This window comes from Acipenser ruthenus, chromosome 9, assembly GCF_902713425.1.
Source record: "Acipenser ruthenus chromosome 9, fAciRut3.2 maternal haplotype, whole genome shotgun sequence".
Lineage (NCBI taxonomy): Eukaryota > Metazoa > Chordata > Actinopteri > Acipenseriformes > Acipenseridae > Acipenser > Acipenser ruthenus.
The window spans coordinates 31308945-31322451 of record NC_081197.1 but is presented as its reverse complement, the minus strand read 5'-3'; the positions used below and the strand labels follow the sequence as shown (position 1 = coordinate 31322451).

The following is a 13507-nucleotide window of genomic DNA, read 5'->3' as shown; positions in this document are numbered from 1 at the left end:
ATGCCTAATTCCGCGATTCCATCTCTGATTCTGCGATCGTGGAAAATCAGCAGCCCTACAGGTCATCAGTCATTACTTTTGCATCCTTTCACTGAGACAGACTGTGTGAATTGAGGATTCTGTTATGAGTGATCCCAGAGCACAAATTCCAACCTTCTCATCAGGACATAGGCTGTTGATTGTTTAAAGAACAATTATTTATCATGACTTGGTTTGTCTACCTTAAAAGTCCTTCAGCATAGCTCTGTGCACAGCAGAACAGGGACATTGATATACTGTTTATTTCTATATTTCAACTGTATGTCCTGAAACAACCCCCCATTAGATTCATCATTTCTATGAGCCAGTGTAGTGAGTGCTATAACCATGTAATTTACTCTAAGTGTAAAAACATGTGTCTGGCTGTCATAAGGGCTAAGAGGGGTGCTTTAAGGAATTAAGTGTTTAACAGCATTGTGTAAGGTAGGATATCTAATAATATAGGCAAATTATACTTAAAACTTAAATTTACACAGATACAAACATTTAAATTAAAATACTATAATATCCTTTTGGACCCCACTGTGTATTGTATTCGATAGACACCTTTTAACAATATTTAAGGTCAATAAAACTATGATCTTAAGAAATTAATGTATAGAATTGTGTTCTATACCAGTCCATAACTAGGGACTCCTAGCAATCCTTGATTTAAAAAAAAAAAAAAAAAGATTTTGTGTGTTTGGTTTTTGAAGCTGATCTGGTATTAAAAGCTCAGTTGACCACATGGTCTGTTTCCACTTTCACATTGTGCAAAAGCAGTGGTCACCAACCTCAATCAACATGGCTATGTGAACGGAGTGCTCCTCTCTATAATATTGGTCACTGTTGTATGTTCAACACTTGTTGTTTACTGTTATGAGTAGTATCGACTTTTGTACCCGCTGGCCATGGTTAGTGGCAGCGTAACAGATGACAGTGATGAAACCTCCCAGTAGAGACTGCGAGAAAGAAAGAGTCTGTATAGTACTACCACAGATATAGATTGGCAAAGGATAACAGCAATGGTAATGATCTGTAAACAGAAAAACGAAAAGCATATTACCAAACAATACTGCAATACTCAGTATACAATCCAACATTTCTCAAGGAAGAACAACAAATCAAACTTTCTTTTTTTTTTTTTTTTACATAAAATATATTTTCAACAACATAAACAAACAATTTACAGTGGTTATTGCAATTAAAATAAATGTAAAAAGACAAAACATTTACTTTGAATCCTGATGTTTGACATAAGTTTTGGTCCCCTTTTACAATTCAACATTTTTATAGCACATCATAACGTTAACCCTACCTTTTCCCTCTGGTACTCATTGAACACAACAGAAAGAGCCACAATTGTTGGGTGGCACAAGAACCACAAAAAGCAGCCCTAAAACATGAAACAAGCCATTCAGAGATGTCAGTACAATTACAACAAAGAAATAATGTGCATGCATCTCTCTTTGTATTTGCTATATTAAATAGTTAATACATTTTTTTGTATCCTAAATGTTGCATTCTGAGGTTTTTAACATATCTCAATGACAGGGTATTCCTCAAAAGAAGTGGTTCCCATTTTAAAGCAATTATTTCAATGACTGTCACAAGCAACTTTCTGGCTTGTCGTGGTAGTCCTATAACTCAAAGATAACCATCATTTGGTATTGACATTTTCTCTTTCCAAAATAAGTATCGAAAAACCATAGGGTTCTTAGCTTACATCCATTAGCATTAGCAATTTGTAATGGTGTGGCAGATTTTGCATTTGAATGGTTTGGTAATAAGGCAGATCTATACCAGAGTTTGGGGGACCTGTTTTTAAATTGCAAAACTGAGTTAGCCAATAGGATTTAGTAAAGGGGTCGTGGCTTGCCTCTAGAATTACAGCAAGCCTCCAAAAAAAGGCAAATCAATGTGTGAGCTATACTGTATTTACTCATGGTGTGCAGATGCTCAAGTTAAGCAAGTACTTTAAAAACCTTTATGCAAGTCTATTTTCTAGGTTTTTTTTAGGGGGGTTCTTAAAAAGGGGGAGCGACTTATACACCAGTGTGACCTATAGGCTTTTTCCTGAAACTGTTGTCTCAAAAAAAATGGGGGGGGGGGGGGGGGGATTTATACACCGGTGCGACTTATAAACTGTTTTACGGTAATTCCCTTTCAGAGCAAATATGGTTTTAATAGATAAGGATAATTCTATTAAATCACACTGCCAGATGACGTTGTCTTGTTATTACGGATTAGTACTAAATTATGGGTAAAGCATAATGTTTTTAATGTGTTGTTTTAATTAATACCTGTCAACTTAAAACATTCATAGAATTCATAGTATCTGCATACCACTCGTATTTACATCATGGGGCCACACATACAAACAAACCAGTAATCCCAAACCATCCCTATTGTTTTATAACTATTGAGGTATTATTGATCACATGTATTCCATCATGTGCAAATAACCTCTTATCTGATTCATTTGAAGTCATTTAGGAAAACATGTACTGTTGAAATCTTTAAATCACCAAACATGTCAAAGGTAAAATACACATTCATTTGCAAAGCATCTTCTAGATGTGGCCTCTTGTTGCTATACTATATCACCTGGAGTCTGACTTCCTGCTGTTGACAGTGTTATCAATATGCACTTGCAGCTGGCATATTCCTGGGTTTTATGACAATTTAATACACAGCGTTGAGTATTAAGCATTAATACACAATAATTACTTTAACACCCAAGGTTGAGTATACTGTATTGGTATATATATATATATATATATATATATATATATATATATATATATATATATATTACACACAAACACACACACACACACACAGGTACAGTATCTTTATTATAACTCGCATCGTAGCTTAAAGGTCAAACAAGATCAAATTATCTATAAAAGGGCAAAGTCCAGAACAAACCCTAAACTACTACTCACAGTGCCGTCATCGTTACTATTATGTTTTTATCAACTCAAGGTACAATTAAATACAGAGTACAACCCTATTATATGGCAGTTTTATACATGTTTATTTCTCATATCTTCAGACTGCCTGCAACAACTGGATGGAAACATTCCATCTGAATGATTAGCAGGGACTCCAAAAATAACTTTATCTCCTCAAAACAGAACATCAATGTGAACATGTGTATATTACCGAAACACTAACAGTCGTAAAGTAAGGAAAACATAAAACATATAAAATACACAAATAAGTAAAATGATTCCATTAAATTTAGTTTTGTTTTTATTGTTAGAAATCTTCAAAGACACTACTTTGTATGCTGAAATGAAAACAACGAATCTGTTCTGCACACTGAACCAAGCAAGTTACATTCTGTGGACAACTTCGCCATCATGTGGTCCTTCTTGTATTTCAAAATCATGCAGTTTTACATACAATTAGGGTTACTACATGACTCCATGTACACTAGAGCAGTTTGAGAAAGTTCAGGCTTTTCAGCTCACGCCCCAATGCATTCTGGTTAGTGTAGTCCTGCTGTCCAGAGATACTCTCCTAGTGTACATGAAGTCATATGGTAACCCTCCATACTGTACGGCAGCAGTGTGTCATTAATGTAATGTGCATTCACAATTCCACTCTTAAATATGGTGGCCCAAACTGTATGGACATTTTTACAGTGGTGCTAACTAAAATACCTGAAGGTTTTTTTGTCTCTGTAAAGCAATACATTTCTAAGTGTCTTGTATCTGTCTCATACAACAGCAACAACAAAAAGCTGTAGCAGTAATAGCAGTGGTAATATAATACACATACCTTTGCAAAGCTTAAGTAGAAGTCCCTTTTAAGTGCACTTCTCTCAACTGTGATGATTTGGTAAAGGCTAGAAGCGAACAACATGGAGAGGCTCACCCTTAAACCAATTAGCAGCAATCCTGCCATACTGCGGTGAGCATGGTAACCGTGGTGATCTGCATCTTCAAACTGCTCCCAAAGTAATAGAATACCCTGCAAATAAAAAGGGGATGCTTTTACATTACTTTCAATCACATGTATTCAATCCTTTAAAGTACAGTAGCCACCATATGAATTTAATTGCAAATCAAATTTTTGGTCAATGGTAGGGAAACTGCATCAACCTTTTGGTTCTGCCTGATTTCACTCTGAGGGCAGATACTCATATATCAGACAAAGCAATCCTGAAACTGAATGCATCAAAACGCTCCACCCTGCCCATGCCTGTTGAAATCATCATCCAAATGAGATGCAAAATACCTGGGTGCAGCTAACTGTGTGTGGAAAGGATAGGATTACTTAGCAGTTTCAGCAAACAAATGTTTACCACCTAATTTGCCTGAGAGCTTGAAAAGGGATATACACTTAAATCATGTTGATTACAGTCTGGAGGGGATGCAAGAATTAAAACGAATACTGCACCCATATATATTTCAATGCATCCACCTGGCAGTAAAATTAATCATCTATCCTGTATTTTCCTGTATTTACTAAATTAAGAATTAAACAATACATCATGTTAGCAATCAAATGTCTATGTGTGGTATGGAATGGCATATGTTACATCCTAGCAGCTTTACCTTACCTGAGTGATTACAGCTGCCAAAGCAATTCCTGTTGATGTTGGAGTGGAGTCCCACTGCAGGGGCTTGCTCTGGGATTTGCGATTTTTACCCAGAGTCCAGCCCATGCATAAACTCAGCAGCATGTACAGCATCTGAATCTGGGAAACCATGTCAAAAACTAGGAGTAGAAAAGAGGGGGCAGAACATCAGGGACAGTTTTTCACGACAACATGTTTTGCTGATTCTATTACATATGTAGCTTAAAGCATTATTAAGCTTCCTGTAAATATATAGATGACTTTATTTTTACTTATGTAACTTTCAAAGTATTAATTTTTTTTTTTAAGAAATAAAATCAGAAATGCAGATCTCTGGTTTTTGTTGCTAACATCACAAAGCTCTAATTGTCTAGATAGAAGACCTTCAAATGCTGTGTGATCCAGTGGTTAAAGAAACAGGCTTGTAACCAGGAGGTCCCCGGTTCAAATCCCAGCTCAGCACTGACTCATTGTGTGACCCTGAGGAAGTCACTTGTGCTCTGTCTTTCAGGTGAGACGTTGTTGTAATTGACTCTGCAGCTCATGCATATTTCATAAACCCTAGTCTCGTATCTTGTAAAGTGGTTTGTGATGGTGGTCCATTATGAAAGGCGCTATATAAAAATTATTATTATAAGATGCCTGTTCTGCATCAATTTAACTTTTTTTAAAAATTTAGCTCCATTTGCATATACATTAACCTTATATTGCATAAATTACAAAGATGTCATGTAAAAATATGTATTTTAATATATCATACAGGGATTGTATTATGCGTCTTCCAATTTCCATTTAAACAGTAGTATTGTAGTTATGGCATATCAGACTCGCTTGTCCACTGAAAGTTTTCCTACAAACTCCCTTATAGTGCATTTTCTTCCAAGTAGACTTTCGGAAAATAAAAAGACATTTAACTTACGTTCGGCGAAACCACCCATAATAGGAATCCCAATACCATCCTTTGCGTACCTGTAAATGATAAAATATATTATTACAAAAGTGTTAGGATTATATAGACAAGTACATTAGTATATTTTTTATTCCTTATCAATGATGTCTTAATCGAATATATGAACAAAAAGAATCTCCACAGTCTTCATTTTCCTAACATGCTTTTCCCTCAAACTTATCTGAGCTGGGTCCATTTACCTTGATTTTTAAAGGCAACATCCAGTTTGTCCTAAATACAGTGCCTTGCAAAAGTATTCAGACCCCTGACCAATTCTCTCATATTACTGAATTACTAATGGTACATTGAAATTTCGTTCTGTTTGATATTTTATTTTAAAACACTGAAACTCAAAATCAATTATTGTAAGGTGACATTGGTTTTATGTTGGGAAATATTTTTAAGAAAAATAAAAAACTGAAATATCTTGCTTGCATAAGTATTCAACCCCTGTGCTGTGGAAGCTCCCAGTTTACACCGATGAAAGAAATTGCCCTAACGAGGACAATATTACCTTACCATTGGCCTCCACCTGTGAACCATTAAAGTTGCTGTCACATTTTCTGAATAAAAACCTCACTGTTGAAGGAGCATTGGTCAGGCTGTGAATCTGAAGGAAAATGAAGACCAAAGAGCATTCTACAGAAGTTAGAGATAAAGTAATACAAATGTATAGATTAGGGAAAGGGTACAAAATAATATCCAAGTGTTTGGATATCCCAGTGAGCACAGTTGGATAAATAATCAGGAAGTGGAAGCTGCATCACACCACCCAGACACTGCCAAGAAAAGGCCGTCCCTCAAAACTCAGCACTCAAACAAGAAGGAGACTTGTGAGAGAAGCCAGCAATCACTTTGAAGGAGCTACAGAGTTCAGTGGCTGGGAGTGGAGTAATGGTGCACCAGTCAACCATATCAAGAGCTCTGCATAACACTGGCCTGTATGGGAGGGTGGCAAGAAAGAAGCCGTTACTCAAAAAGTACCATCTGAAAGCACGTCTGGAGTTTGCCAGAAAGCATGAGAGTGACCCAGCTGCGATGTGGGAAAAGGTTTTGTGTTCAGATGAGACCAAGATAGAGCTTTTTGGCCAAAACTCAAAGCGCTATGTGTGGCGCAAACCTAACACTGCCCATGCCTCAAGACACACCATCCCTACAGTGAAGTATGGTGGTGGCAGCATCATGCTGTGGGGATGCTTCTCATCAGCAGGGACTGGGCATCTTGTTAAAATTGAAGGATGAATGGATGGAGCAAAATACAGGGAAATACTGCAAGAGAACCTGCTTCAGTCCGGAAATTCACCTTTCAGCAGGACAATGATCCCAAGCTCTAGGCCAAAGCAACATTGGAGTGGCTCAAGAACAAAAAGGTGAATGTCCTACAGTGGCCCAGTCAAAGTCCTGATCTCAATCCCATTGAGAATCTGTGGCACTATTTGAAAATTGCGGTCCACAAGCGTCGTCCAACCAACCTGAACAACCTGGAGCAAATCTGCCAAGAAGAATGGGCCAAAATCACTCCAAAATCACTGTGTGCAAAGCTGGTACCAAATATTAATGTGTGGGGGTTGAATACTTATGCAAGCAAGGTATTTCATTTTTTTTATTTTTCTTAAAAATATTTCCCAACATAAAACCAATGTCACCTTACAATAATTGATTTTGAGTTTCAGAGTTTTAAAATAAAATATCAAACAGAACGAAATTTCAATGTACCATTTGTAATTCAGTAATATGAGAGAATTGGTCAGGGGTCTGAATACTTTTGCAAGGCACTGTATGTGCATTAAAAAAACAAACAAATGGTAAGTAACATGCAAATAGGAAATCAATGAGGTGACACCCACTTGACACTAAGTTAACCTGTCATTTAAAGTTAATTTTAAGGCAGAACTTAGTGAATAACCATATTTTGTCAAAATATTACGACACAACTAGCACTTAAAATAGCATTGAAAGAGACATACTGGAGGAGAAACATAAATGCTCTGTGATTCAGGCCAATTCTGAACATGTTTATTTGTATTCTCTATCTGTCAAATTCATTCAACCCCCTAGCATGCACACTGCTAGGAAACAAGATAAACAGGAAATACTCTACCTTGACAAGTGGATGTAGTTAAATAATGCTGCACCGGCCTGCAGCAGCAATGCGGTAGACAAAACTTTTAAAACTGTGTGCATTGGGCCACCTTTTTGCATAGTCTGCCATAGTGGTTGAGCATATATACAGGTAGCTACAAAGTAGGCCAATAAGAGCAGAAAATAGAAGCCTTGTAAGCCTGTAAAAAGAATGTAGACATTTCTGTAAGTTACATTACTAAGGTAATGGAACATATCAATGAGACTTACTCCAAACATACATACCAATTCTATTACATAAAACAACCGAATGACTTCCATTTGTTTTTCCCCTTTCTCAATTCTTGTTCTGATCATCCATATAAAAAAGGTACTGTATATGTGAAATGACATTTGAAACAAATAAACTATTAAAGACATAATTATTTTAAAGCGTTAATGCTGCTTGGATATAAACATCTTTATAAGTACTGTATATAGTAAGTACTGTTTGAAATGCCAAATGTTTCCTTCAGCTTTCAACAGCGGTTGGTACAACCCCCCACACTCTGAGCACAGTACTGATACTGAATTTCATTTCCATACCAGTTTCTTCTGCACTAAAGTGATCCAGTGGATTCCCTTCCGCATCAGGGTTGAACATCATGATCTCAAATTGAATTGCATCTGAAGCAATGATATCACCTTCTTCACAGGTATGATGGTCCACATAACTAACATACCATGTCTGAGGGAAATGGAGCTGGGGTATTGTCTGGTTGTTCTCTTCTTGATTCAAAGTAACTTTCGGACAAAAAAAAAAAAAAAAAAGAAAAGAAATGGAAAGACAGAAAAAATGTAAACGTTGTTTTTGGTGATATCTGTTGTTATTGCACTGCAGGCATATGTTCTGCATAGTGATTTTTTGGAAAATATTTTGTTTGCCTTGATTTGGATCTGTTGTAAGACTTAGTGTGCCCTTGTATAAGCCGTTCCTTTATATTGCAGAACAACTTACAAGGCGGTACAGTCATGGCTCCCATTTGCCCCACAACGCCATTGCACAATCACTTGCATTCTTGTTATAAGATGGAACAAACAATGCACAGCCTCTTAGCTATGGAACGCACATTGCACAGCATCTTCGCTATGGAACACACATTGCACAGCCTCTTAGCTATGGAACGCACATTGCACAGCATCTTCACTATGGAACACACATTGCACAGCCTCTTAGCTATGGAACACACATTGCACAGCCTCTTAGCTATGGAACACACATTGCACAGCATCTTAGCTATGGAACACACATTGCACAGCCTCTTAGCTATGGAATGCACATTGCACAGCTTCTTAGCTATGGAACACACATTGCACAGCCTCTTAGCTATGGTTCACGACTATAGTGTTATAAAGGGGTACCACTGCACTATATTGATTTACTGTTGCTGGTAAACTGTTATTTTGATATCTACCAAGACAGAAAATACAAAACCTTTCTGTGTGAATGGCAGCACTAAAACATTAGGTTAAAAAAAAAAAAGTCTCCTACACTGTACGTGACCTAATTCTGCACTGCAGATGAACCAACTATCATATCGCAGGGATGGTTACAAGAATGCAAGGCTTTATGGACTGATTGAACAGGGTACCTTTGCTATAGTAATGTGGTTGAATTTGAAGGAAAAATTGCAACAAGTGAGTTATAGCTATTACCATTGTAAATGATAAGAATTATTTTATCCAAAGGATGGCTTGCAATCCAATGGCTGCTGTGCATCCCATTTACCATGGAGCCCACGTGTTGCCATTTCGTAATGTACACAAAGGGGGTCCACTGTTAAAGTGTGCCACAGGAGCAGACATGCATTGGGACAGATATGGGCCAAGAAGTGAGTTGGAGCCGCAATATGAACACACCTAAAAAAAATACAAAAGTGCAAATGTGGCACCAGGAGCTGAAGGGTGTGTGGACACAGGCAAGTTCGCCCATATTTTTCACTTGTATTGATGTGGGGATCTCAAAGATTTCTCCTATTTAGTAGAAAGGATGTCCGTTATTCTAGTTACTGAGCTTCAACTGTACAATAGCCAGCTGCATAGTCCTGCAAAAGGAGCGCCTAGAATCAATCATGTCTAGGTGAAACAGGGACAGCACAGTGTGTGCCACCTTGTTGCTGAGATGAAGCTAGATGGGACACAGATAACCAGCAATATCAAAATGGTTAAGAAATCCACCTACTGGTTATAATGGTCAGACCATATCATCAAGGCTAGGCTGTCCGCTATCTTGGACAGGGTAACATGGTGAGTTACTGCATGTTATTTTCCTTCATAGTATAAAGGTCACCACATGTCTGCAAAGTTTTGTTCATTTCGGGCATAAGCAAAAAACAGCCCTTATTGCAAGAGCCTTTAACACAGTTGCCATGTTTCCTAAAGAGCTTTATTGGGTGTGCTTTACAAAACAATACACACCCAGCACTGTGTTTGAAACACAATCCAGCATAAGGCATATTCATTATGTTATTTAGCAAAGTGATGAATTTTGCCATCAACATGGTAATAAGTAGATCATTTCAAAAATTAAGCATCACCTTGATCAATAACACACCTTTGAAATGCTATTAAAGGAGGCCTTTTTATTTCTAGTACATCAAAGACTGAAAGGCTTTCTTTTTATCTGACGCTCCCCTTTCATTCTCAGTTCCAGTCTATTGAACAACACCTTTTCCTGTGTGGTCGGGAGAAAGGGCTCTTGACGAGACTGTGGATTATTGTTTCAGAAACAAAGGAAAACAACACTGCTTGCATATTCTATACTGGTGCAATTAGCAGCTCAAAAATTAACAACACTTGAATTACACTGATCCAGTGTTCAACAGCTCATTTCACAATCAAAAGGTAAAAGGAGATTAATGATAATAATAAACTGTGTGGATGAGCTGGCACAATGCTTTATAACAATGACCCTTAAAAGCAATGAAATTAGAAACAAATAAAAATTAAATTAAACACGGTAAAAACCAGTTTCAGGAAGGCACATATAAGAGATCCCTTCCCCGCCTGTACAAAGGGTTCTTTAACAGTAGTTGATACACTTTTTGACAGCAAAGAACCTTTATATATATTAATAACAGAGGTTGATAATACTATTTAATTAGGTTTTAATTAGTTCTATTCCGTTTTGGGTTTCATTTATTTCAATTTGTATTTATGTTGCTTAAACACACAGCCTTTTAAGAATAATACTTTGGTGAATTCTTAGAAATGTCCACATGTATTACAAAAAGCATGTGCATTAGGATTGAATTAATTGTATTCTAACAAAAGAGATACAGTAGAACTCCCTTTAGCCGAGTTCTACTGAGGATTGCCCCTCAACATGATCGTAACTTCCCTTGTACAACTATTACGGCTTGGACACAAGAGACGTTTACTTGACTGCTAAAATCTTGTCTATGAAGTAAATTTGTACCTGTCAGCTCAGCTTTTGAAAGATACTCTAAACAGCTCAGATTTTCGGATTCATGCAGGTTTAGCCATGTATGCTCACGGAAGAGGATCAGTGTGGCTTCCTTCTCAACAGCTGCTTGGATGTCTTCAATTCTGCAGTGTAATAATGCATTCTTCCCTGGAGATAAACATAAAAATAAATAGAGATTGTCATACTATTTAACTCTGGTTCCCCTCAATATTAACTTGTGAAATTGTACTTGGTTGACTGTGCTACTGTACACATCTTTTTTTATTAACAATGAGATTTCTACTGTATAAGACAAAGAATCTGATACACAAGTTCATATTCAAATACCAAAGTTGTTTGTTTGCTACAGGGGTTGGATAAAAAATTAGAAACAACTGCTGTAATAGGGTTAATGGACTACAGGGTGACCATGGCCATCTAGGATGATTTGTCATGACATGTCTGCAAGGTAAATATAATATGGAAGAATACACAAAGCATTACGGATTACAGTTTCTAATTCCTGTGGGACGACACACTTTTTCTACAGAATTCATATAGAACATTTGGTAGGACTTTAATAGCAGAAAATATTCAGTATCAGAATCTAGGGATTTGAGCAGAAGCTAGCCATACATACATATGTCACACTTTTTTCTTCTCCCTGGGTACATACTGTGGATAAAGAACATAGTAATGTACACGCCATGGTTCATATTGGTCTCCCGATAAGTCCTTATGCATGTGTGACAGGATAGCGTCACGGCCCAAGCTGTTGCCGGCAGGAAGAAAGACTCAGAGACAGAAGCTGCAGTGAAGCGCTGCTGCACCCATTTATTAAACAAAACACAGAAACAAATAAACAGGTACAAGGGCCAAAACAAAAAATTTACACACATGTACACAAAAACCTTCGGCACGGCATGACAACTCACCAAACCCCCTCCACGAGACAAAGGATGTCTCCTTTCTTTATATATATATATATGTATATATATATATGGTCACTCCCCAATTAGCACCAATTATCACCAATTACCTAACTGGGGAATGGCCACACCTGTGATTGCTAGCGGGGGGGGTGGGGGGGATAGCTTTAACCCCATCCCTGCCAAACTTACATTCCCCCACAAATTACTTACAGGGGCAGGGCTGCTCCACAGCATGGCATTTCTTGCATGGAAAGGCGGTAACACTTTACATTAAACATCTCTAATTACTGTTTATTTACATGTAAGTACAATCTACTTGTAAATATTTATGCACAATACATGTAAGTACACATTTCTATCAGAAATGGGTTAGGGTTATATCGTTCAAAAAGATTTACACATGAAGTACATTGTAACTATGCATAATAACACTGTAATTCTGTGTAAGTGCACATGTATTTACTAAGTAACTACTATATAACTACACTTGATGCAAAGTGTTACCGGAAAGGCAATAAGACTTCAATTGCATAGCAGTTTAAAACCTGTTTTACTATGATATGGGTAGTAGGTACAGTTCTAAAGCTGAGACATGACTAATTAGTCTTACACTTGTTAGAATCACATCATCAGTTTTCCAAAAACGTGCTCATGTTTTTAATGCCCACATTATACACATAAAAAAATGTTCTGGTCTGGTTAGGGGGCTAAGCACTGCTTAGAGAATGACTGAATACAATTGAGCAGCTACAGTGATATCAGAAATCTAGAAAATAAGATCCAGCTGACTGAAATCGAAAGCTGGTTTTAGAAGTCACATAAAAAAAAAAAAACATTAAACAAACAAGGAAATAAACAAATGGTAATTAAATATACATTAATTAATCAATTCCAACTAATTGGTGATTCTGCTATCGTTCACCAGATGACAGAGGCTAAAGATAACTTACATAGCCTGCTATAGTAATGTTCATTCAGTGTCCATACAAATCACCTTGTACTTCAGCACTGAGATCCAGAAAAAGATACCGGACAGATGTCATTCATAGGAGTTAAATTCAAGGAGGTATTTTATTTTCCAGCATATCTCAACATTACATCTTATTACATGTTATAATGAAGTATAATTTCTGCAATTATTTTCCATAATGAAACCAGTATTTGTATTTCTAATACTGTACGTACCGTGATACAGAAATTTTCCAATGTACTGTCCTCTTGTATTTCTTGCTGCAACGCTGCTGAAAAATCCTGATATGGTTTTCCCAGTTGCAGATGGTACTAGATTTATACAAACTAATATGTGCAGGAATAGAAGACGCATTTTTTTAAACAGTTGCAATAATAATATTGCTATACATTAATTATTGCAATGAATGGAAACTGCTATACTTCAAATGCACCCCGTTTCCTGCAGAGTGTTTGATTGACGTGACGATTCTCTAATTCCCTTGCCCCTTGCTCTAACTGGATGGACAAATAACCAATTA

At 37.0% G+C, this 13507-nt stretch overlaps 1 protein-coding gene across 2 annotated transcripts; it reads right to left on the bottom strand.

Annotated features, from left to right (window-relative positions):
- Positions 1-689: 689 nt before the first annotated feature.
- On the bottom strand, positions 690-13479 carry LOC117405477 (integral membrane protein GPR180-like). Of its 2 annotated transcripts, none has more exons than XM_034008567.3 (9): positions 13203-13479; positions 11098-11253; positions 8226-8423; positions 7660-7840; positions 5529-5578; positions 4592-4749; positions 3904-3999; positions 1337-1414; positions 690-1054 (listed from the first exon to the last, which is right to left on the bottom strand). In XM_034008567.3, the coding sequence occupies exons 1-9, from the start codon at positions 13339-13341 to the stop codon at positions 896-898; spliced, it is 1215 nt and encodes a 404-aa protein (XP_033864458.2). In that variant the 5' UTR covers positions 13342-13479; the 3' UTR covers positions 690-895. The 2 variants fall into 2 exon arrangements, with proteins under 2 accessions (XP_033864458.2, XP_033864457.2); XM_034008566.3 differs by having other exon boundaries at positions 3808-3999; positions 13203-13478.
- Between the last annotated feature and the right edge of the window lie 28 nt (positions 13480-13507).

Coding starts and splice junctions, on each gene's coding strand:
- LOC117405477 (XM_034008566.3), bottom strand. CDS start 13,341: ATGCGTCTTCTATTCCTGCACATATTAGTTTGTATAAATCTAGTACCA. Junction 8,424..11,097: donor TTCAAAAGCTGAGCTGACAG/GTACAAATTTAC, acceptor TTTGTCCGAAAG/TTACTTTGAATCAAGAAGAG. Junction 1,415..3,807: donor TCTACTTAAGCTTTGCAAAG/GTATGTGTATTA, acceptor TTCATGTTTTAG/GGCTGCTTTTTGTGGTTCTT.